This window comes from Leptinotarsa decemlineata, unplaced genomic scaffold (assembly GCF_025532065.1).
Source record: "Leptinotarsa decemlineata unplaced genomic scaffold, Ldec_3_MD MMD2_tig00000010_RagTag_RagTag, whole genome shotgun sequence".
NCBI classification, from domain to species: domain Eukaryota; kingdom Metazoa; phylum Arthropoda; class Insecta; order Coleoptera; family Chrysomelidae; genus Leptinotarsa; species Leptinotarsa decemlineata.
Window position 1 is genome coordinate 8908101 of NW_027412538.1, and position 26393 is coordinate 8934493.

The 26393-nt window shown below is 35.4% G+C and overlaps 2 protein-coding genes across 3 annotated transcripts in view; one reads left to right on the top strand and one right to left on the bottom strand.

Moving 5' to 3' along the window:
- tkv (serine/threonine receptor kinase thickveins) overlaps positions 1-26393 on the bottom strand; it is a 504368-nt gene that overhangs the window by 294327 nt on the left and 183648 nt on the right. Inside the window, exon 1 of one of the 2 annotated variants that reach the window (XM_074171379.1) lies at positions 14356-14375. The exons of the other annotated variant lie outside the window; for it this stretch is intronic. Within the exon in view, the coding sequence (XP_074027480.1) occupies position 14356 (1 nt within the window). The 5' untranslated portion in view covers positions 14357-14375. Of the gene's footprint in view, positions 1-14355; positions 14376-26393 lie in introns of those variants that run through there. 2 annotated transcript variants of the gene reach the window in all.
- LOC111505177 (dnaJ homolog subfamily C member 2-like) lies at positions 17001-23527 on the top strand. Its single transcript, XM_074171375.1, has 2 exons — positions 17001-17859; positions 21903-23527. Exons 1-2 carry the CDS (start codon positions 17147-17149, stop codon positions 23293-23295), a joined length of 2106 nt encoding a protein of 701 aa, XP_074027476.1. The 5' UTR covers positions 17001-17146; the 3' UTR covers positions 23296-23527.

Sequence of the window (26393 nt, forward strand, 5' to 3'; positions counted from 1 at the left end):
TCCCAACACGAAAAAATAAACAGGTCCCCTGGCGTCTGAGGTCGTCAACTGCATCGATTAATTAATTGCAGAACACCGGCAACGATGATAATGTGCACCAAGGCTGGCGTACCTACCGTCCGACCGTCCGAGAGCCAGACTTTTCTCGAAGAGCAAGAAAAGTACAGAATCCACCTGACTCTGCCGCTTGCCTCGGGCGAGGCGGCAATCTTATCTTGTTTATTTTTCAGTTTCAACGGCGACTGCGCCTCATTAGCTGCAGCGAATCAATCATTATTATTACGATGGCGTCGTTACGCACTACGATATATTATTCCTACTTTCATTTCACGATTGTAGTGGAGAATAAAACAACAAGTGGAATCACTGCAAAATCAGCGTTGTGGTTGAGACAATAACATGAATACTAACAACATTGTGGTAATTGCAGATGATACAATTAAATTAAGGTCACTTCTTGAGTTGAAGTTATCTTGGAAATCTGCTTTTATTTCAATTATTTTGGATGTACCATACTGTACTAATAAATTGACAAAAACCGAGCCCTCGCCTGAATTCCTGAAAACCACAATTAGTATACTTTTTTTCTATAGTTTAATGTGTCAATTGCCCTTTGTTTATGTACTCGTGTCAATGTTGGTGTATCGAAATGAACATAAATTCTATTGCTGCGGCAATAATTGTGGTGGCTTTAGAAAATAGCCGCAGTCAGTGTCGAACTGCAAGAAACGTTGATGTAAGTATCTCGAAGGTGCAAAGAGAATGGCGGCGGTACCACGAAACTGATCTGCTGACTTAAAGACGAGGCAGGGATGACAGCTTTCTCGTATCTAAAGTCTATCCAAATCCAAGATAGAGTAAAACAAAACAAAATCGAAGCGTGATGTTCACGTGATCGCCCAGTGTCAGATGGAAAGGGCAGCGTTCATTGGTGAATTCGCCTTCTTGGTACGAGTTCGGTATCAGCACAGGGTTGTAATCAGTCGTTTGCGTGTTTGTGTGGCGTGCGTTATAGTACATTGTTTAAAATTGTTTTCCAAGATGACCAGTACAGACACTGCTGATGACACTGTCAGCTATCCTCTGAGTCCAGCCAGGAAACGATCCAAAAAAAGACATTTGAGTGTTGAGATGAAAGGAGTGATTTTAAATGTGTTCAAAAAAGAGATGGAAGAAATTGAGACATCGACTGTCGACGAAGTCGTATCGAAAGTTTCCGATAAAATTGGAGTGTGTTACGCTTCGATTTACAATGTTTTACGGAAATATAAACAAAATCATACATACATACAATCGTCAAACCATTATAAAATCAATAGATGATGCTGATAAACATGCAATCAGGAGGAAAGTGCATGAGTACTTTTTCAGAAATGAAATACCCACGATAAACCAAGTACTCACAGAAATAAATGAAGATGTTTTATTGCCAAGTTTCAAGCGGTCAACATTCCATAAAGTATTGAAACATTTGAATTTTGTATGGAAAAAACGAGGGCGCAATAGTTTATTATTGGATAGAGAGGAAATTGTGTTATGGAGGAGAGAGTATTTGACCAAAATTAAATATTATAGAGAACAATTTATTATATGCATGAAACCTGGGTTAATGCTGGTCATACTACCCCTAAAGTATGGGTCGATGAAACTGTGACCTCATCTAGGAGGGCCTTTCTAGATGGACTTTCTAGATAGAGTTAATGTGGGTGGATGTGAAGAATTTTGTAGCTCAGCATAACACCACGTTCAAATTTGCAGATCTCAAAGTACTTTTTGATGAGGCTTTGAAAACAGTCACAGTGGAGAAATGGGAGAAGTGTGTTCGGCATGTGATATCGGAAGTCGAGACAAAGATGTGGAAGCTTGATAACATAATAGAGTCACAAATCGAGCCACTGATAATTCAGATTGGTGAGGATGACACTACTGATGAAGAGACAAATTCATCCAGTTGAATAATTTTGATTAATATTTCTTTTGATTTTACATAAAATAAAAATCATCAATAAAGAAATAATTACGTCTCTTTTCATATAATGCTTGAGTGCGCTGTGAAAAATCCAATGAAAATCTTTTAATATTACACATATTATCTGCATTTTTCCCGTTAAACTGCAAAACTTGTGCCTTTCACTCGTTATTATAAAAAAGTTTTCCTAAGTATGATATAGCATTGGCGATCAACAAGATGTTGGTTCTGAATACGATCCTGGCCAATTTTTGGGATTTTCAATATCACGTGCGTAGGGCATGTCAATGTTTACATCCACTCTATCTTGGATTTGAATTTGCTTTAGTGCTTTGAGAAATCGAACAGTCATCTGCAAGAAGTCAGAAATGTAAACATAAGTGAGTGGCAAAATTAAATATTTCACGAGAAGACTTAGCTTCGACAATGGCGGATTGAATTCAATAGTTCATCGCGAAGGGTCCAGAGAAAAGAAGGACCTCCCTTCAAGAGAACATCCGCTCTTCTTCCAACTGTTTTAAAAGAGTTTTTTATGTTACCTGAGTCAGTCCCAACTCATAAGAAAATAACTTCAGAGCTTTTGTGCGGCTTGGCTTCTGATAAAATATAGATCCTTGCGGCATAATTGCGATTATTGAAACATACAGGGGGATACCTTGTACCCGGTTAAGTACCCCCACCAAATATGAGTCCCATATATAAGGCAGCCCGTGAAGGATAAAGGATCAGATTAGTAAAAAAATTGATCATCAGAAATTCTCGAGCGCGTCAGATTAAGGTAGGGTGAGTTAATTACATGCTAAAAAGTGTATATTCCAGTAATCTGACAATTTGAGAGTGACGTAAAGAAAGGGGAGGGCAGCAAAGTTGTAAAAAAAACGTCATCTCGACATTCTCAACCGTAGCTAATTTTTTTTATTTTGAAGAAAATAATTCAAGGATATCGAAAAATATATAACCTGACGATTTCCGCAAGCCGAAATAGCAAAATTTCGCCGAAAAAGTTTAATGCGTGCAGCTGCGTGATGCCTATATTTCCCTCTCCACGTTTCTATTCCTTTTTCACTTTTTCTCTATCTATTACTTTCTCACTCCGTCCCCACTCTGAATTCTGTTGTCATGACGCCATCACAGCTGATCACTCGTTCGTGATGAAGATGATGATTAATTAATCAATTAATTGATGGATGTAGCCGTTACTACGTGGTAGGAAATCAAAATGAAGAAAAGAGAAATAAAACTTTCTATGTTTTTTACCTCTTTCATTTGTAACTAACGTTACTGCAGTTTCGTCCTATAATGACATTTTCAAACTTATATATTGCATAAGTAACTGCAGTACCGTTAGTTATAAATAAAAGTGGTAAAAAATATAGAAAGTTTCATTTCTCTTTTCTTCATTAATTAATCAATTGATTATAAAAAATTAAAAATTTTTTGAGCCTGATGTGACAGACCAAAACTACGCGGGCAAGGCCGCGGGAAACAAATAGTATTCAATAAAATTGAAGTGTTCCTGATTTTACTTCAACAAAATTTGAGATTAACTGAAGCCTCATCTATAGAACGATCGGCTGTTTTTTCATGCATTGAAAAGATCGATAAGCGAGGCGCCATAATCCATCTGATTCAATATTAAAAGTAATTTTCCTTGATATATGCGGTCATACTAAAATGGTGATTCACTAAAAACAAAATGTCAAGTAAATAACAATCATTGATGACTAAACCTATCATCTCCTGATGATGCTAACTCGGTTAGCGAAACACGCGTCGATAAACAGTATTTTTATTCAAAATTTCGAACATCAAATTTCATGTGCTCAAGGCCATATTTAGATTGTTCAACCAGAGTAGTTCGAAGTTTGGAATTGCCTGTCCGTCTCTCGTCAAATCATTTTATATATCGCAACGAATTGTAAGAACACATTTATCTCATTTAAACAAATGAACACTTGAAATTCATTTCGAACGAATACAATTGATTGGACGTTTCCTGCATAATAAAACAGATTACATCTCCACTTTAATTCAATTTAAAATATTTAACAGAGTGAATTGTTCAATTCTTCGACCGCATACTTAAAGGTAATATTGTTCGGTGCAGGCATCCATTTGTAATGAGCAGAATTGGATGCACCCATTAACACGATTCAGAAAGATACGGGTCTCATAAATGAGTTGATTGCATTATTTTTAGATGGGAAAATTTTCATTATCAGTTTTCAATTATTATTGCTTTCAGTTGAGGACCATTGGAGGTCAACTTGCTGACTGAAAACTGTAGCAGGCTGATTTTTATATATTTTTATTTTATTACTATTCAGTCAATCAATCAATCAATCAATCAACTCATTGTTTGTAAATAATAATAATAATAATAACACTAAGCAAGCAGACACCACTTACCCGAACAACTGGTGCAAAACCGGACCGGCAGCCCAGGCGCACCCGGGAAGGAGAACTCCATTCTCCCTCCGGTGCCGGCCGTGGGTCCAAAGGGCTAACCACCTGGTGGACCCAACACTTGGTTCCCAACAATCAAGAAAGGGGCCCCCACAATCGACCCGCTCCGAGGGGTCAGAGGCAAGGTGGTGGGGCCCATAACGATGATTTGCCTACTGATGACAACCCTGGCAATGAAAACGGACGCTTTGAGTGGACGCATGAGCTTAGAGATAGCCTTATGCATTGCTACGAGAGTAGTGAACCTGCGCGAAGAGGGTACATGGCGAGATTGCATGCTCTGTTGTGTGAAACACATCCGGAGCATGCCGCCTTTTCCGCCCAAAACTTTAGGGATTATGTATCTTATCTTCGACGCCAGGGCTATTTAGCTCCTTCCCAGCCTGCTAACGAAGTGGTAGAAGTGACAGTTCTACCACCCGTTAGCACGGCTGGAGAGGAGACTCGCACCATACCACCAATGGAGACGACAATCAGAACATGCAGGGCGCTCCACTGAATTAGGACCCTGAAGCTACAAGAACTGGCTTGTTTAGATGCGAAGGTTTATAGTGTTGTAGATTGAACGGCGTGTACACAAGATGGAGGCTAAGATCATGTCGGCGAGACAACACGCGTCTCGTATTCAATGTGTGATGGAGTACAGGGCGGCCAACAGGCCTTTCACGCCCGCAGTGCGGCGAATAGCCGCCAAACTACGACGTATCCATCACACTTTAAGTCAAGGCGTGCTGCTGACCACCAAACATCACTGCCTTGATAGGATACGAATGCTAGTGGCTACTAAGAAGGCGAGCGAGAAGTATCGCGGAAAACCTTAGGTTCCGCGAGAAACCTTCTCGCTTATTCCAAGAGCCTCCACGTGTTGTGGATAATCCGACGACCGCTGATCAGGTGGAATCCTTCTGGAAGGACATCCATGAACACCTGCAGCCACTCAACTTAGACACTCCAGCCCTAGCGCAGTTCGAAGCTTTCAACAGAGAGCTTCGACAGCCTGAGCTCAATGAACTGCGCAACCCGATAACCCCGGATGACGTTCGAAGAGCCCTTGTTGGTTCCAAGAACTTTGCTGCTCCAGGCCCAGATGGGCTGAACACTTATTGGTGGAAAAAACTACCAAGTACCCACCGCCATCTGGCCAGAGTTTTCAACTCATGGCTGGACGGAGAGCAGCCGATTCCGGATTGGTTTGTCGAGGGGCGGACCGTTCTCATTCCCAAAAGCGGAGATTTGTCGATTCCTAAGAATTACAGACCGATAGCATGCTTGAATTCGTGTTATAAGTTGTTAACAAGCATCTTATACACACGAATACTCACCGCAGTTGACCGAGTGTTCGAACATATATATGAGCAGAGAGGGTCGAAGAGAGGAGTCGCTGGATGTAAAGAGAACCTGCTCATCGGTAGATGTGTAACGCAGGACTCGATACAATATGAGCGTAACCTCTCTATGGCCTGGATCGATTACCCTAAGGCATTTGATACAATTTCGCATGAGCTCATCTTGCATTTGCTCAGATGCCTTGCGGTACCCGATAACATAGTGAGATGCATTGAACAACTGATACCACTTTGGCAAACTCGCTTCACCATAACATCTGGTCAAACAAGAGTCCAAACAGGGTGGGTCACTTTCAGAAGGGGTGTATTTCAGGGTGATTCCCTCAGTCCCCTTCTATTCTGCATGTCACTATTGCCATTATCCGTTGCGCTCAGAAATACTCGAGGGTATAACTGTGGCACCCCCGGAAACCGGAGGCACAAGGTCACCCATCTGTTTTATATGGATGATCTTAAACTTTATGCCTCTGGAGAGAAGGATCTCCATCAGTCCTTGAGGGTGGTGGAAGAGTACACGCATGCTATGTGTATGAAATTCGGGATAGACACATGTGCAATGGTTCATCTCAAAAGAGGACGATGCGGGGACTACGGAGAGGATGTGCAGCTCGTAGATGGAAGCATCCTACACCATCTGAATGCCGGAGAGACGTATACTTATCTCGGGGTGGAACAACGCACTCACAAGAGGTAACTGCAGTGAAAAACTCTCTCCGCGGCAAGTATCAGCACAAACTTCGACAGATCTGGTCATCGGAACTGTCGGGGAAGAACAAAGTAGCTGCAACAAATATGCTTGCCTTTCCAATCTTACTCTACTCGTTTGGAGTAGTGAAGTGGACTCGGGAGGAGCTGTATCAACTCGACGTAAGGACCCGAAAAATGATGCATCTCTATAGGAGTTTGCATCCCGAATCGTCCATTCCACGGTTGTACTTCCCCCGACAACAGGGAGGTCGTGGACTTTTGAGTTTGGAGTGTCTACATGACAGAATGATACTGGATACAGCCTGTAAAGTCGTCAGGAGTTCGGATCCCCTTCTCTGCATGGTCCGTGACCATGAGAGAGCAGGAATTGGAGCATTTCTCTTTAGGGCAGCTGCCTGAGCAGCTGATGAACTCGTTATAGTTTTCGACACTTAACGAGGTGACCACAACTCTGTCACCGAGTTGGAACCCGTTCAGCAGAAGGCTCATACAAAAGCCGCAGAGATCACCTCACTTCTGCGACAACTCAAGGATGAGCCAATGGGGGTCTTCTTCAAGAACATTGAAGACCTTGGCTTATCAAAGCGCCTGACGTTCGCTTTTCTCAGGTCGAGTGGGCTGAAGTCGGAAACTGAGGGGTTCATCATGGCTTGCCAGGATGGTGTCTTCAACACCTTTGTCTACCGCAGTCGCGTGATGGGTATAGAGGTTCCTGACACAAGGTGCAGGGCCTGCCGCGATGCGCCCGAGACCCTAATGCACTTGCTATCAGCATGTCCAGCATATGCGATCTCGGCCTATATCCATCGACATAACGCGGCCCTAAGAATGCTATATTACCATCTAGGCACTCTTACGGTATTGACGAGACACCGGTGTTGCCCTACGCTCCGGGGGATATTGAATTCGTTGCGGGAAACGAGAAGTGCCGAATTTATTGGAACTATTCGTTCCCCACCCTCAGGCTCATACAAGCTAATAAGCCTGATGTAGTCCTTCTCGACCACCAGACCAAAACGATATTTGTCGTGGAGTTTTCAGCTCCTGGCGAGACGAATATCGTCAGAAAAGAGGAGGAAAAACGGATAAAATATCAAGATTTTCTCTTCGAACTCCGCAGACTCTATCCAGATCACTCTGTTAAGATGGTCGTTCTGATTATTGAAGTCCTTGGTGGAATGATGTCTTCTCTACTCTCGAATCTCAAAATCATACCGGCTTGCCGCACTAAGGCAGAAATCTTAGCCGCACACATGCAGAAGGCTGCCATTCTTGGCTCACTGCGTATGCTCAGGGCACATGATTCTCAGGCCCAATGATCACTCACCCCACGGTGTGGGGAGTGGTCATTGGTTGATAATGCTGGCGCGCCCTCCCGATTGTATCGGGGCTTCGGGGGATAGGGCCTGACCAGCGCACACTACGGTGAAAAAAAAATTCTTTATTCAGTAGAACACAGGATTACAAAAAAAATGAAACCTATCAAATACGCTACAACATTTCCTATGCAAACTGAAAAGGCGGAGTTTATCTTGAGCCCCTGGAGTGCACAAAGATGGTCTTCCACTCAACCTTTGGACAAACAGAAGGAAAGAACAAAAGATCGCAGATAACTAATGAAAATTGAGTGAAACTATAGATATATGTGCTGATTCAAATAACCGCTTTCTAGATATTAGAGGATTTCATGAATTCGAACAATTTTTTTCGAAAGGAGGAGAGTTTCATATTTTTAAAATCATTTGTAATATCATAGTAAATGGTCGATACATTATATAAAAAACTTCTCTTAAACAATGATGATTTATGAATTGGTGGTGTTATAGTACCTTTCGATCTTATATTAAGATTGTGAACGTCAGTACGGAACACAATCTTTCTATAAAGGTAGGAGGGAGTGATTGTTTTATGATATAAGGTGGAGCACTGAAGTTTTCGGCGAGATTTCATATTTAGTCACCCGGCTTCTCGTAGCTTATGACTGATGGGTTGACGCCTACGAATACCATAGATGAAACGGAGACAATAGTTTTGGATTTTCTGGATTTTTTGCGTAAATGTTGCCGTAAGCCAAGAGCTATAGACTGTATCGCAATAAGTATAAGTAGAAAGACCTAGAGACTCGCAAAGCATTTTCTTAAGATTCAAATTCAAAGTGGCTCGAGATCCAAACAAAATTTTCAGCTTCCAGATACTTTTACGAATGCATTCCGATATATGCTTTTCGAATCGTAAGGAGTAATCTATCTAGAGCCCAAGATTCTTCACCACATCACAAAACTGTACAGGAATGTTATTGATAGTAACACAAACATTTTTTTGGTGAAGAAGTCTGTCATTTCACCTCCCGAACAGCATTGCTTTAGATTTGTTTGGATTCAACGAGAGAGAATGATCTTTGGATATTTTGAAAATTCAATCAACGTCTTCGTTGATTTTCTGACAACCATTCACTATGTCTGATGGGTGGAAGGAATACATCACCTGAGTATCATCCGCATACATTTGTAGATAACAATGCGAGACAACATTTTTGAAAAATGCTGTGAAAATTACATAGAGAATTGGTCCCAAAATGGATCCCTGTGGAACCCCACATGTCACTTCTCTTGTTTGAGAAACCCTAGTATTGAGTACAACTCGTTGCTTTCGACCACTTAGATAGCTTTCAAAAAACAAACAACAGATTCTTCTGAGAGTCCAATATATCTTAGAATATGTTTCAGCGCAGAATGATTTAGGGTATCGAAAGCTTTCGAATAGTCTAAGAGAACTAGAACAGTAATCATTCCCGAATCGGTTGCCTGGAAGATACGATCTGTCACATTCAGAAGGGCTGTCGCGCAGCTATGTCCTTTTCTGAATCCAGATTGAGTATCCGGCAAAATATTATATGTTTTCAAGAATTCCACAAGTTGATCTTTTATACTTCTTTCTAATAATTTTGAGACAACAGATAAAATGCTGATTGGTCTCAGGTCTCTGAGCTCACTGATCACCTCACATTTCGGTAATGGGATCACATTAGCCAATTTCCGCTGAGTTGGATATACTGAATATTCAATGCAGAAGTTCAAGAGGTGAAAGATATATTCAATTATGCATGGACAACATAATATGATGAATCTTATGTTGAGACCGTCAGCACCCGCAGCCGTTGTTTTTACTGCCAGTAAATACTTGAAAATATCGTTATTCTCGATTCTGCTAAAACTCCAACTTACATCGGGACCAACAAGTTGACCACTGTAGTACTGTTCAAAGTCCGAGCCTTTACCGCCAGTGGGAACTGAGTTTAGGAAAAAATCATTTATGTCATTCACATCTGAAAGATGATCTGAAATATAGTTCTTCTTTTTCTTATAATATATGCTGAGTTTTTTTAAGGTGTCCCATGCATTATTAGTATGCCTGCTTATGTGAAAATTCAAATAGGCTTTTTTCTCCCTATCTACTGATTTATTATTGAAATTTCTAAGGTGTTTGTATTCTTCAAAATCGCGTATGTTCTTGGTTCGTTTGAATTTTTCAAGTTTTTTATCGCGTTCTCTCATCATAATTTCAATATTGCCGGTCATCCACGGTTTATGTTTTTTCCTAATGAAAGCTGTTTTGAAAGGCGCATGTAATTCCAGTAAGGTGTTCATGTTCTCGTTGAAAAAAGTTACTTTTTTGTCAATGATATCCAAGCCATAAATATGGGGCCACGGAATTGACTGTAAATCAGTATATAATTGATCTTCATCAATATTTTTAAAGTCTCTGTACTTAATAATTTTGTTGCTTTCACTTTCACCAATCAGGTTGAGGGTAAAATAAACCAAATCATGGTCAGATATGTGTGGAACATGAAGAGAACTACAATTTGTAACTTGGCATTGAAATAAAACAATACAAAATCGTTATTTTTATAGCCCTAAAGAATACAAAATTGATGCACTTGAATTGAAAAATACAAAATATTAAATAGAAAATTACATATTTTTAAGGTTGAGAAATAAACTAAAATAAATAAACAGGAATATCGAAATAAAATGTATACAGAATATGAAAAGTGTCCTGTGCTTGTTGAAAGGAGTATTTATAATAAATTGCCAGACAGTATGAAGACACTGCCACCAATTGCCTTTAAACAAAACCTTAAATCATTTTTATCGACAAATGACTTCTATACAGTGGACAAATTTTCACTTGGAGTTGTAAATATTCAATATTTTTTACAATATTTTCTATTTTATTTTATCATGTACTGACTGTTACCTTGTCCAATGAGGAATGCTTCTCCTGACGAAAATCAAGTAGTTTTCATGAAAGAGCTCTAAAACAAGGCATTTCAAACTTATCATTTCAACCTTTTTCTTCAAAAAATTATTTAAATACTTTAAAAAAGAGGAATGAAATAATGCATTCAACATTTAAAGGGATTCGTGTCTATTTCACCATTTGGCAACATCGGTTATAGCTGATAAAGGACAATGAATCTGTTACCTGTATGAGACAAACAAAGATGACATATTTCAGAGGCGTGCTGTTCTTTTTACTGATGTTCCGAGTTCCGAGATATTCTATGACATATGACATTTTGTGCACCTAACCTATCTTCCTCTATATAAATAGATAACAAAACAACTGTTGTTTATGTGGCTTGTGGAGGTGGTATTGAACTATAATTTATATTTTGCCTCAATTGATTATTTATAAAGATAATTTTCTTTTTTTAAAGTAAAATATCTAGGTACGTATAAATTATTTCAACTTTCTGTTAGCGCATTTTTCATCTGTCTGGTATTTTATTATATAATTTTACGCCCCAATAATCGCCCTTCTTTCCTGCCCTTCTTTCATGAAGAATTTGCGTAAAACCTTATTTCTGATATCATAAAAATGAGTGAGTGCATTTTTTGAGAATTTATCTGGATTCGGATTCGCATTCACTGGGAATGGTAGTAATTTTTTTAGGTATTCTTTGTTGGTTCACATAGAGTTTTGAACGCTACAATTATTTTGTTTCACAACCTCTACCCAACAGAAGCATTCCATACATTACTATATTTAAAGTTTACATAAAAGGTTATTTTACCTGCTTGGTGTTTGGAAATTATTTTCACTCTCCTCACATAATACATTGTTGAATTAAGCTTCTTACCTAAATTATCTAATAGTGCCTTCCAATTTAGTTTTGATTCCTTATATCTATTCCAAGAAATTTCAGTGACTTCTCCTCTGTATTATTATTTATTGACAGCATTAGTATTTACATCAGGTTACCCTACGCCCAACAATTTCATTATTTTTTCTATCTGATCATTTCTGTAGATTGCTCAGAAGGGTGATGTGATAACTGCTACCTTCCGAAATCATCATTATTATCTTTTTTTTTTCAATAAACCGTTAAACATATTTTTTTTACTTATTTCATTTTCTATTCTATTCAGTTCCAAAAAGTAACCTCTTTGAATTTGAAAACACTGAGATCTCATAATTTCTTGAACGGTTTAAACTTTTCATCCATTTTCTTCAAACTGACATAAGTTGCTTCACTCAAAATGTTCTATCCCACAAGCTAATAGTCCCACAACTGTGAAATTTGTACATGTGTCTTTTGAAGGTTAGAGTTAGCTAAAAATCATATAGATACAATACTAGTAGCGTCATCTGTGTGTTAGCCTATGAACTTTTCAACCCATCAATAAGTCAAGTAACAAGTAAGATTTCCACTGGACAGTTTGCAAAATCGCAGATACTGAATAGCAAAACAAATTTTGTGGTTTTGTAAACTGTCCAGTGAAACCTTCCCAGTGAAGTATTACTTCTTCTTCCTGCTGAAAAATAGACTATTTTCATTTCATTCAAAGAAAATTCTCATGTTAATCAAGTATGTGATACCTTCTGTATCTGCATCTGTGGAGTAGGGAGGGTGAGTGTAAGCCATAGCACTTGGGCTACATGTGACCCATTGTACATCCTCTCAACACAAAACAGCATTTTGAGACATGGATAAGTTATGGATTTTCATCAAGTATCGATCAATTTCATCACGAATACTGTGAAACTTCCCAATTATTATCATGAATAATATTGTTTTGTTGCCTAAGAACACAACGGGCGAAGAATAAATTCGTGACGATTCAAACGCAAAACCAACAATTTACTGAATTCGATTCACGATCCAAGAAAACTGAAAAAAGCACCAATTATACACTTTATACGATTATAAATAAACAATTAAATTAAGAAAAAACTCCTATAAGTGCATAATCGTTAAATCGATCAAGATAAAAATAGAAACTAAACGATCAAGTTCGTGTAGAAAAAGGCCTTGATGAATAGGTCTTACTTTCATGATAAATCAAGGTATAACATACCCGACTGTCGAACATGATTATAAAAGAAATACATTTCACCTACTACTGGTCGTACAGTATATTATCTACGTAGACTACCAGACTTCAATGTGTGTGCAATAAAGTGAGAAATAGATGGAAACACGTTATGAGGAGCTTTACGGAATGATAATTTATAAGGTGACAAATATTTGATTAACTCTGCTTGTGTCTCGAGCAGTAAAAACCCCTTTCTAGATTTATTACATCAATGGGTTACAATTTTTTCTGATTTATGCTTAGCCAGAAATACATTTTTCATAGTTCAGTGAAAGCTGTTTGTTTACGAGGGCATTAGGTAAGTCATTGGGGAAAATTAAAATAATCTGACGTATTTTGAAATATTGCAAATAATAAGAAAGACAGTTTTTGGTTTTCTACTACTCCATCTTGATACAAAAAATGTGGGAATCTTTCAAAGAAAGGAAGGAATCAATTTTAAAAAATTAACTCTACTGAAAGATGTAAAGATCATGCAAAGAAGTAACTTTCAGACACAAACTGTGTAGGAATCCTGTGAATGATATCTGATTCGATTCCATACAAATATTTGAAATACAAACGGAATAGAATTTTTTTTTAATAAATTGATGGATGTAGCCGTTACTACGTGGTAAGAAATCATAATTAAGAAAAGATAAATGAAACCTTCTATGTTTTTTACCACTTTTATTTGTAACTAACGTTACAGCAGTTTCGCCCTATACGGACATTTTCGTATAATTCAGCGTTCATATAAAAGATTTGTTTCGAAAAGATTTTTCTTTCGTGTAATTCAATATGAAAATAGCTTTTTTTTTCAGTTCGTGTCTGAAAGTTACTTCTTTGCATGATCTACACATTTTTTTATAGAGAATTATTTTTATATTTATTGCTTCCTTTTTTTCTTTGGAAGACTCCCACATTTGTTTGTATCAAAATGGAGTTGTAGAAAGCCAAAAATTAATCACTCCTAAAAATATAACCCTTTCAATTTATTCAAATAGTGATTTGTGAGATTCGTAATTATTTTGCTTCATGAACTTATAAATAATATTAACACTATTTTTTTTAAACGTTTTCAAATTCAACAAATGACCAATTCATGTTATTGAAGAATAAGAATAAGACAAAATTCCTATCATTTTCTGAGAATCAGATACTAAACTGATTATCAAAGAATCTATTAGATAAGTCATAACTTCTGGAGTATTAAGAGTGATTAAATGGTTATTTGGTACTGGTATATTTTTCACTTTCCAGTACCTCAAGTTTTGAATTGTAAAATTGTACACCTTGTGTATTTCAACACTTTTCGATTTCTGAGAGATGTGTCATTTACGAAAACTCTCTCCTCATACCATTCACCTGTGTCAAATTTGGATACACCTAACATTCTGCAAGTGGAACTTGTCTAATAGATTAATTGACACCCGGTATAATTATTTTACGTGAATGTATATCTTCACATTTGTCATGTATGTCACTATGTCAAGTTACTTACTGTTTATTTAAGAACCTGTCGCTGCTATGGAAATTTTAATTCGATCTGGAAAATTTCTTTACTCACCTGAAAATAAAAGAAGTAAAATCAATAAAAATACATATAAAATTCCATCATTATTTGCAATAAATAGGACGATATAATTTTTCGTGAAAGTTATATTCCCAAATCTCGAGTGAGAGCAGCTGATATTTTACAAGAAAAAAAAAGGCCACCTCAACATTTATTTCTCAACATTAAAAAAATGATATATTTATTATTTTGAAAAGGACAATGGTTAAAACAAAGTCTGTAAAAAATAACGACCTAATATGATCTGGAAATATGTTTCAAATTTATGAATTTCTTGCCTGAACACCTAACTGGGATGATTTTTCTCGTAATTGTAATTGTATATTTTTTCAATCTTACATGAAAAGGAAATAGACTCAAAAAATAGTGTCTCAATAGCTACTAGACTTCAGCCGCTATTAGACTTTTTTGGTGATTAATAATTAAAAAATAAATTGAAAACTGTTTGTGCTGGGTTTGTCTCTTGTGAAACTGAAATTATTTATATTCTTATAATGTTTACTATCAACATTACATGTCATTTTTCATCTTTATCGAAATGGCAATCAAGAATACGGAAGATCCAATCACTCCAATAGTTTACTATCAAGGTTTCCAATTTTTGTTGATGTCCCACTTATTGATAATGACACCAAAACATGCTTTCAATGAAAAATTTCCCGCTTTTTCACTTCCTTGTCTGAATATGCTCCATTTTTTACTAAAAATATCACAAAATTACCAAATTTGGCTTAGTTTTTATCTCATCAACATATATTGAAATTCTGGATACGGACGAAAAACTTTATATAAGTCTTTATTATGCTTGTGGTATGTATGTTTATATACATTCATGTATGCATGCGTTCATATAAAGGGTGACTCGTAAAATACAGATCCTGTCTGATGTTTTTTATTAATAACTTTTTTCACACACACACAACCTAAATAAAACTTGAATTTGTCTGCAAAATCAAAATTAGTTCTATTATGTAGCTGAAATTTTGCACATGGGTCAAAAAAATGCATTTAGAAAAACTGTCACATGTTCTGCCAACAAAAACTCTTTTTGAAACGGATAATTATATGAATACAATGGAAAGTATTTTCAAACAATAAATATTATTCTCGAATGTACAATACAAATACAGAGTGCAACATAAGTTACATAAGTAGAAATAGCTTTTGCAAAAAATAAGTTATTTTATTTGCACGAAATTTGGTACCCGGGTTTTTTTGACGTGAGAAATCACAATTTTGTATTAATTTTAATGTAACATATAGAGAGGGCTGTCATTATTTATTTCAAATTGTCCTAATTTTTTTGACAGTAAACTTTTGGTACTCTTCATGGAAAAACCTAATTCCCACACCTCTTCCAAGTAAAAAAGGTACACTTCCTCCACAACATGGAGGTGATCGTTTTCGAAATATTTATATTTTTTGAAATCAATGCATAATAATAACTTAGCTCCTAGGGCGCTAATTTGTTTATTTTGACGATATTCAGCAACTTTACTTAGCGTTCTAGGAGCTCAATAATATGCAACGATATAAAAAATTGTGAATCATCTCGAAAACATTGTTGAGGAAGTGTATGTACTTTGTTTACTTGGAAAAAAGTACCAAAAGAGTGCTGTCAAAAAAGTTAGGGCAATTTGAAGTCAATAATGACAGCGTACGCCACAGATCCCTCTGGATGTTACATGAGAATTAATACGAAATTGTGATTTCCCACGTCAAAAAAACCCTGGGTGCCAAGTTTCGTGCATATAATTTATTTTTTATAAAAGTTATTTTCAAAAAACGAATAGACAAAATCAATTTCAACACCCTGTATCTCCCAAACGAAGCATTTCCGGACACAAGTAGACTTTTTTCTCAAAATTGTCTCAGAAATACGTCACGTGAATATTTTAACGTACTTATGTTACACCCTGTATAACTAGATATATGACAGCTGACACTTATCTGAATGGTCTATTCGCAATACGAATGGAAGTTAAAGTATCTATTCAGTTTCTCATCCATCTCATCCCATTCCAGTGTTCGAATATTGCCAAGAAAAATATGATATCCGAAACTCAGGCATCGATGTGAATTCGATTATAGAACATTTAAAATGCATATCCATTGTAAATCTGAGTTATATTGAATAATCATGTAACAAATTTGTGTGACGAATAGTAAATAGTCAGTTCCATAGAACACATGAGCACAGATGAAATTTCTGAAAGTTGTGTTCCGTAGTAATGTCATAGTATACCTGCAGACCATTCTGTGGTATCAGGTAAAGAAAGTTTCTAATTTTCTCATAAATATGAGTTTCTGATAATACGATTTCAGTTTTCTTCATGATCTTAATACCTGTATACCTGCTAACCTTTGTTTAGTATGAGGTATCGGAAATTTCTAATTTGATATGAATATAAGTTTCTGTAAACACCTTTTCAGTGGTATCTTCATAACTGAAGAGTGCTTGAGAAATATTAAGTGACAACGCTGTTGATAAATGACATACAACGTCTTAGAGTGAAGTGTAAAGTAGTGAGTTTCGTTTTTCGTATTTTGGCAGTTGACATACACTATGTGGGAAATCGTGTTTTGAGCAATTTTCAACATTGCTAAAACAAACCTAATTTTATTGGAAGTGAAAAACAAAGCTATTCCAGTGTCCAAATAGCACACCGTATAAGGTTTTTCAAGCTTCCTTTCCAAAAAGTGATATCTGCTAATAAATATGGGAAAAGCTAAAGGAAAAAAAATCAACAGTAGCAAAACAGTAGCAATCAGATATCGATTTGTTTTTGATAATGCTGGCGGAGGAGAACCTCTCGTGAAGTTTTTGCCGCATCCTGTTATTGTCTTGAAAGTGGACCCTCCCAAGGAAAAAAACACCGATGTACTCACTCCAGAAAATGTCGAATTTGAAGACGACATAAAATACTTGAGAAGTTTGGACCCTAAAGAATGGAAGAGTCAGGACCACTATAAAGTACTTGGTATACCTCGGCTAAGATATAGAGCTACAGACGAGATAATCAAAGTAGCCTATCGCAAAAAAGTATTGAAGCACCATCCTGACAAAAGAAAAGCTTTGGGAGAAGAAATAAAAAAAGACGACGACTACTTCACCTGTATTACGATGGCTTATGAAACTCTAGGAAATATATCCAAAAGAAGGGCTTACGATTCTGTAGATCCACAATTCGACAATACCATACCGAGTGTTAGTGATATTAAAAAGGACTTCTACTCCACATTCAACTATTACTTTGGTCTAAACTCACGTTGGTCGGAAAAGCCAAGGATCCCTCAATTAGGTGATGCAGATTCAACCCGCGAGGAAGTTGATGAATTTTATTCATTCTGGTATGATTTCAAGTCGTGGCGTGACTACTCTTACGACTATGAAGAGGATAAAGACAAATGTCAAGATCGTGAAGAGAGAAGGTAAGACTTTTCAAATACATTTAATGATTTTTTGAGGTTTCTGGATGAGTAAGATCGCTTGGTATTTCCAAATATTGATTATTGTTTCCACGACCAGGATTTTCAGGTGCATCTAATGTCGAAGGAATAGGTTCTTCCTCTTTGCCTAACAGGTTTTCAAAATTTTTATTCCATTATGATTTTTTAACGCAGTCTTTTCGGTTTATCGTTATTTTCGAGTAAAATTTGTGAGGAGCTGTACCTTTTTTAAATTTAATTCTGCCCCCAGTCGGTTTATATTCATCATAGTAGTAGTTTGTTAATCACCAAATTACATATATTTATAAAAGCATACAATAGAAAAAATGGGCGATTAATAAGACATAAAGAAAGCTCTTACTGAATTTTTATCAGAGGAAACATAGGTATTAATTAAGTTCTTGGAAAACGTGTGTACGAATCATCAATACTAAAATTCTTTCCTTTGCATATGGTCAAGATATAATGTATTTTGAGATGCTCGGGTCAAACATTTTGATGCTTATATTTCTAAACAGTATTAACAATATCGATATTATTTTTTCCTAAAAAGTACTGAATGATATTCTTAGTATAGAGACTCACTGAATATAAAATCAAAAAGAATAAAATCTCTAAACGGGAAAATAATGTAAAACATATAAAACGTAAAAATTTGTTGGGAAAGAAAGTTTTTGGCTTTCTACTACTCCTTTCTTTAGAAAATTCCCTCATCTTCAAGATGGAGTAGTAGAAAGCCAAAAACTTTCTTTCTTAAATATTAATCACTCCTAAAAAAATACCCCTTTCAATTGAAGTAAAAATTTAAATGTGTAAACGTATAAAAATATTCTTAATATTCTTAAAAATTAATCACTCCTAAAAATATACCCCTTTCAATTGAAGTAAAAATTTAAATGTGTAAACGTATAAAAATATTAATGTTACAATATAAAATACAAACTAGTTTCGAATTAAGTGTATTCAAAATGCTAGGTAGAGATAAAAATTGAGACATTAATTCAGTAGAATTTGTTCATAGTAATGTTGTATTTCCATTTTTGGGCATTTAATCACTGAAATTTTGAAATTCCGTTTCTATATGATCTGGAGTAATATTGAATAATTTGGGTCAATATATAATAATAATATTCTTTATTCAGTAGAACACAGGATTACAAAATAAAATGAAACCTATCAAATATGTAATTGAGCTTTGTTCATTTTCGGTATATCTAGGTTACTCGCTTTGAGTCGAGTTTCATATCCATGTTGATGATTTTTGAAATTATTTCTGCTGTGAAATATAAATATTAATAATTGTTTAATATAAAGATTTCTCAAACTCATCAGATCACAATATTGGAGAATTTGTACCGATAGAACATGAAAATTGAAATTGTAGACAATTTTGAGAAATCGTTTCTGTAGTACCATAAGCGGTTGTACAGTTGTACTATGACCCCACCCCATCCTAAATTTCCATACATAAACGAAAAATATATACTGCGCAAATAATTGAAACTCAGTATATTTTTAAGTGTTCAAAAAACATACAAAAGGGCTCTGAGTCTTTTAAAATGTTTTACATTGATGTTTTGTTACTATAAAATGAAATGTTAGATGTTTTATCCATATTTATTGTCAATAAACTAACATCAAGCCAATTTACTAGAGTTCTCCATATAATTATCAATCTGAAACAAGAAAATATACTATAACCTACATTCCACTACTTCTGCAAAAATTCAAGAAGTGCAAAATGCCTGCATTAGACTAATATTCAGTCTTCGATCGATCAAGTAAATTGGGTAAAAAATGCAAAGCAGGAGAGATTTGCATTTTGCTTGTTTCATTCACAAACTGATCACAAAAACAACAACCCTCTTATTTGGTGAAAAAACTTCTTCCCAGCCATCAGACACATCCAAAAAATATTAGGTTTTATAACAATTTTGACATTGCGAATCATAATAGTTCTATCTATGGACGATCCTCTACGGATTACGCTGAAACAATGTATAATTCATTCAGTGAATCTTTATAAAATTTATCACTAACGCTATTAAAAAGTAAACTCAAAACTGGTTTTCAAAACAGTTTTCTGAACTACATACACGTTTGTAATTCATTTTACTATTGCCCTGAAATCAATTTATGTTATGTCATTTTTTTGTAATGATTTATTTTTCAAACGTGGTTGAGTGAAAGAGTAGCGCTTTGCTAAATTCCGCCACGTGAAATGAAGACCATTTATTATTATTTTTATGCGAGCAAACTAGCAGATACAGGCTAGTATAGGTAGTACTTGAGAATACTACTTATACAATAAATAACGAATGACGCAAAGCCGTTGTTTTTTAGGTTACTTAGTACATATGTAAACATATCGGACGCCTTTTGACTCCAAAGGTTTGGTACCTCTGGTCTGATTTTGCAAGTCACTGTTAAAAATTATTGTGGAAATCATGGATATATACTGTAATTTTCGCAATATTTATAGGGCAACTTCAATTTTACACAATAAAAACCGAGATAATGGAATTCGCAGAATATCGTATGTGAACCAAAGAGTTGAATAATAATACGATGTGACATTAAATAAATCAGAGGAGAAGATTCCATGTGCAGAGTATTGACAAAAATTTCTCAATTGTTCTCAATACTGTACAAAGTGAAATTCATATTCACCCTTTTAACCAATTTTCTTCCTATTAATACTTGGGGTTTTGTAAACGTTGTAAAATAATAACAATGAAAATAATATTTTATTTCGAAGTACAATGTAGTTTAGCATACTGCAATCACACAGTAGACTAGGATTTCACACAACTGACAATGTGATTCATACATAATAACTCGCGTGAATTAGGGGTTTATTTTATGTGATACTACAAATGACAATTACAAATGAATATAGATTTCTACATTTTAAATACCCTAATACATTCATAAGTCATGTGATTCCCTGCATTTGTGGTCGAAAATTACATGGAGATTGTGAAAATTACAGTACTCGTATGGTAAAATCACATGACTCAATATGTATGTTCACAAAGAGTTTTCACTGAATTCATTTGGTAATATGACGTTCACTGAAATTCCTGTGATATCACATGATTTTACGTTGGTTACAAACGAAATATTATGTGATTTCACAAGATTAATTTTTGTAGTGTACCTAAATATTTAGGTATGTGAAAATGTGAAAACTAGTTCGCCAGTTTTGATTTTTGGGCTACGTTTGCATGAAGTTGAAGGCTGGCTAGTGAAAGAAATCAGTTTGAAAATGTACCAATTTTATTATTCCCATCTTCTTATTTTTTGGCATTATATTTCTCACATTTTGACCAATGTCTTTCTGCTTCAGTTACCAGATAAGTCATGTGTCCTTTGTTTTAAAGCTCACCATATCCATCTACATTCTGATAGCTTTGTATTCCAATTTCCTTTATAACTTATTCAGTTAGGCGCCTTTTCATCAAGGCAAATATCTATAAATGCTATTACGGTTCAATTTTATACTGTTTTTTGGGTTTATAACCTTCCAAATCAGTATAAAATACTGAGTCCTGTGCATAAAATGTGTTTTAAAGAATACTTATGGTGTCATCATTTATATTTTCATTGGCATTCACACTTTTTCTGTTCAATAATGAATAAATTGAAATAATTTTGATGATTATTTGTTGATTTTAATAATTTTTCTTTCGTGCTGTTCTTCACTCATTTTATCTTCAAGTTCAATTATTAACAAATATTAAACAGTTTGACGATAGTCGTGTCAAGAAGTGTTCTGGCGATGTATTAAATTTATAGGAGCCTCTAGAGACACCCTACATTTTGTTTTATAAGAGAGAGGACATTGGTAGATCAAGGTCTTCAGATGATGTGCTGCTGTAGGTTTTTACGGGTTTTCCTGCAGCTGAAAAAGCAAATGCGCCACTGGAATAAGTGAAGTCGCCCCGGAGGGCCAATTAGTTTTTGTTGTTTTTATTTTTATCGTTGTTTTAATAAAATTTAATAAAAATGGTATTCTTTCACAGATATATCAGCAAACTGAACAAAGCGGAACGACTTCGGAAAAAGAAAGAAGAAATGGCAAGGATTAGACAGCTCGTTGATATGGCTTACTATAATGATCCTAGGATAGCAAAGTTCAAACAAGATGAGATAGACAAAAAGTTGGCTGGAAAAAGAGCCAAGCAGGCTGCCGCACAAGCCAAAAAAGAAGAAGATGAAAGAGTTTTGAGGGAGGCTATGCTGGCTAAAGAACAAGCTGAAGCAGCAGAAAGAGCAAAGTTGAAAGCCATAAAACAAGAACGTGAGGCCCAGAAAAAAGCAATAAAAAAAGAAAGAAAAACTCTTCGAACAATTTGTAAGGAAAATGATTATTTTGCTGAAAACAGTGAACAAAACCTAGCACATCTCACTGGTGTCGAGAGTCTTTGTGAGACACTTTCATTGAATGAACTTGAGAAACTCAACGCCTACTTGAAAACTAATGGCAAACCTGCATTCCTTGAGGTTTTGAAGGGAGATAAAGCTTATCTCGAAAAAGAGCACGTCCCTGTACTTGATTCTGCAAAACAAGCAACCACCGTTGTCAATGAATCGAAAACTGTGATGGTTGCACCTGAGCGGACAGAAGATAATGTTGAGCTTCTTGTCAAAGCAGTGAATATCTTTCCTGCAGGAACCAATCAGGAGTTTGTTTTTGATTCAATGGAAAACTGCGGTGCCTTTCCTAAGAAATCCAATAAATTCAATATTAAAATGGTACTGACCAAAGCAGAAGATTCACAGGCTACAGATTTTTCAAATAATAATTTGAAAGGAGTTGCCAAAAAACAAGGTTTAAATAAAAACAAGAAGAATGTTCTGCATAACGATGCGAATGGTATATCAAAAAGTATGGAGAATTTGACTTTGAACGGCGATGATCCGAAACCAACGGCAAGTGTGAAAAAGTCGTCCTCGAAACGTAAAACTGAACTTTCCTTGACTACTTCAAAGCAACAGTTGTTGCTGGCCAAAGCAAAAGATTCACAGGATACAGATTTTTCAAAGAATAATTTGAAAGAAGTTGTCAATAAACAACCTTTTGATAATTTCAAAAACAACAAGAAAAAAGTTCTCCGGACTGATGGGAATGAGGTATCAAAAAATATGGACAATTTGAACGGTGCTGATCGGAAACCGACGACAAGTGTGAAAAAGTCATCCTCGAAAACCGACATTGAAACGAAAACCGCAATTCCCTGGACTGCGACAGAGCAACAGTTGCTGGAGCAAGCCTTGAAAAAATATCCGGCTTCTACTGCAGAACGATGGAACAGGATAGCGGAGTGCATTCCATTCAGAACTAAAAAAGAATGCATGATCCGATGTAAAAAGCTGGTAAAAGCGACGAAAGCTCAAGTCGAAGTTACAAAATAATCAGAATTATTAGGTTACTGAGAAACTATATTTATTCACAAGTTATAATTCTCTTTGCAAGATGTGATGTTTGTTTTGAACTCTGTACAATTGGTATTTTCCTCTATTACTCAATAAAATATTTGACTTTAGTATTTAGTGAAAGTTTCGTTTTTTGTTTAAGGTATCGAATTGATGAGTTGAAAAATTGATTTAGGTATGGAATGGTGAATAGAATGATTTTTTATCTGAATGTTGTGGTCATAAAGACAATACATCAAATTTAATATTACACGCATATATTACGTGCTATCAACTTTTTGAATGTAACCCATATTCAAGAGAACTTTTTCTTTGCACCAAAAATAAGTGGAAGATTCAATATCTAAACTTGATTTTTTTCTTTTTTGCCAAAAAAGTGTTGCTTTGTTTTTGTTTCAGTGGATTTTCAATAAGTAAGCCCAGCCAAAAATTTAAATGTGTTAAAAATTTGTTTTTCCGTTAACCAGATGTCGCACCCCTACGAACAACAACCCTCAGAAGTCGAAACTTGTGCGAGCTAAGGATTAACGAGGCCTTACCTTCTAACGTGAGATTCTTAACACTGAAAATCTCGTCCGTGAAAGCTTTAACCAATTTATAGAGCATGTCATATTACGAATCTGTATAAAAATAACTTACATCTAATATCGTGACAAAATAACATCAACTCACTGGTTGAACTTTCAATAATTTTCTAAATTTTATACCTCCTGTATATTTCTAAAGCTGTCAAGTTCAAACTTAGCAAGTAACGGTTATCAATGTCTATAAATATTGATTTCCAAATTTATTAAAAATACATGTCAAATACGAGACCTCAAAACTCAATACATTGATAATTGAATAGAACTGGCCGATACTTGATGAAAATCCATATTGAAAAACTAATACAGTTTATGAAGTGAAAATCATACAATAAACTGTATTAATTGTTATTTTTTGAATACATTGACATTTAACTACATAATATGAGATAATAAGCTTGAGGTCAGTTTAGAAGATGCTCGAAATGGTTGACTTGAACTTCTTGACATATGAACAGCGTATCCGATATTTCACGCCGAACATTTTCGAACACAGTAACGTCGATATCTCTACAAATATTTATTATTCTCTGCCGTGTAACCAATTTCGGAGCAGGTTCAGTTTCGCACACTTTTGCTTTAAATAGCCTCGTAAAAAAGTCCAAAGCTGTCAAATCTGGCGAGCGGGCTGTCCATTCTGAAGTACCTCGACGACTAATTCAACGACCGGGAAGAGTAGTATCCAAATAGTTTCTTACTTGTCTGAAGTAATGTGGTGGTGCTCCATCTTGTTGGAATACAATATCCATATCGAATTCATCAGGATTCGCTTCGACGATTTCAGTCAACAGTAGTTTCCAGCATATTCAAATACAGTTCCCCTGTTGAATTTTAATCAATAAATAGAGGTCCTACAATATGGTTTCCCAATATTTCTGCCCAAACGTTAATTTTTTCTGGATATTGCGTATGTGTTTTTGGAAAACGTGAGGGTTGGTGTCACTCCAATAACGGCAATTTTGTCTGTGAACATTGCCGTTTAAAAAAATGTACATTCGTCACTAAAACAAATATTGTGAAGATAGGGTCGTCTTCAGTTAATTGGTGTACCATTTTGATTTTGTATGGATGATACCTATTTCTCTTCAAAAGTCTCCACACAGTAGAAGGAGACACCTCACAAACATTCCTGACGGAATAAATAGACTGTTCAGGATTAACTATCATCTCACCAATTATTTGCATTTGCTGTTCTTCCGGAAGGGACGGATGAACTGGGGGCTTTTTGTTATGTACACTACAGGTAATTGTGAATTTGGATACAGGTTCCCTCAAATATTTTCTAAAGGTAGGACGATTCGGAAAACGTTCATTGAAAATCCTTTCGGTCTCGTGAAAGTTACGTGTCGCACCGTAAATAAAAATCGCTTTAATTTTCTTTTCCAATGGACGAGAATTGACCATTAGAGATGTATTTTATCAGTTCGGACTTCCATTATTTAATATAATATAAATTGATTTGATAACCATGAAAAAATCAAAAAGATTAACGGAAAATACCAATTTTATTAAACACAAAAATTACAAAGAAATAACATACAAGCAACAACCAAACAAATAAAAATTGAAATATTAATAAAAGCTGAAAAAATTGAAAAATTAAAAATATTATTAACAAAAAATTAAAAAATTAAAAGATTTTAAACCAAGTTATGTCACAACGTTCCGATTGTTAGTATCCACAATCGTCTTGTTGGGAAGCTAGCGTAGAGATACGTAACATATGGAAACCTATAATCAAGCGAAAAACGACCAACTCCCGCCAAACGGTCATCTCCCGCCAAAACCAATGAAGCGGAAAGAGTAAAGAGGGGATAAGTGAAAGCACTCGAATGACCTATAAATAGTCAGATCTCGGAGGAATAAGGCCAGTTATCATATGGCCATATGGCTGATAAAAAGGAGTATTTCTAGAAATATCGATATGAATGTATTTGTCTTCAGGAAATTATTGAATGTTCCGCCATTTTGTAGTAGGTGAAGATATTGACTTCATATTCTAGGGTTGTGAAGTATTCGTCACTATCACAAATTTCAATTTTTTAAGTTCAAAAAATAAATATTATGCCTGAAATTGGATCTTTTTCTCATCCACAATTTTTTATTTTATCGACTATAAATGTTTGATCTATTCCTTTTCTCATTTGATTTCATATTGCTTTCTACACTAATTTCAATTATATATCTAGTTGTCACTACCTATTTAAACTTCATTCGAAATACTCCCACTTTTTCCCTTTTTCTATTTTATCATCTCGACTCAACCAATTATTCAGTGGAAATGTTTTTAATAAAATAAATTCTGGAATATTAATGATTTTCATAACAGTTACACTACAATTAACAGAATTACAAAAACTCAAAAGGAATAATAATGAATCTTACTTGAAATGCAGAAATAAATGTAAAACAGGAATAACAACTAACAAACACAACATAACGAACTGAAAAATAAAAAAGGTTGCGCCATTCAAAGGTTGTCTCTCGCAATTT

What these genes read in the sequence shown, in the direction of transcription:
- LOC111505177 (XM_074171375.1), top strand. Translation starts at nt 17,147, where the DNA reads ATGGGAAAAGCTAAAGGAAAAAAAATCAACAGTAGCAAAACAGTAGCA. An exon ending in CAAGATCGTGAAGAGAGAAG is followed by an intron (nt 17,860 to 21,902) that starts GTAAGACTTTTC and finishes ATTCTTTCACAG; the next exon opens with ATATATCAGCAAACTGAACA.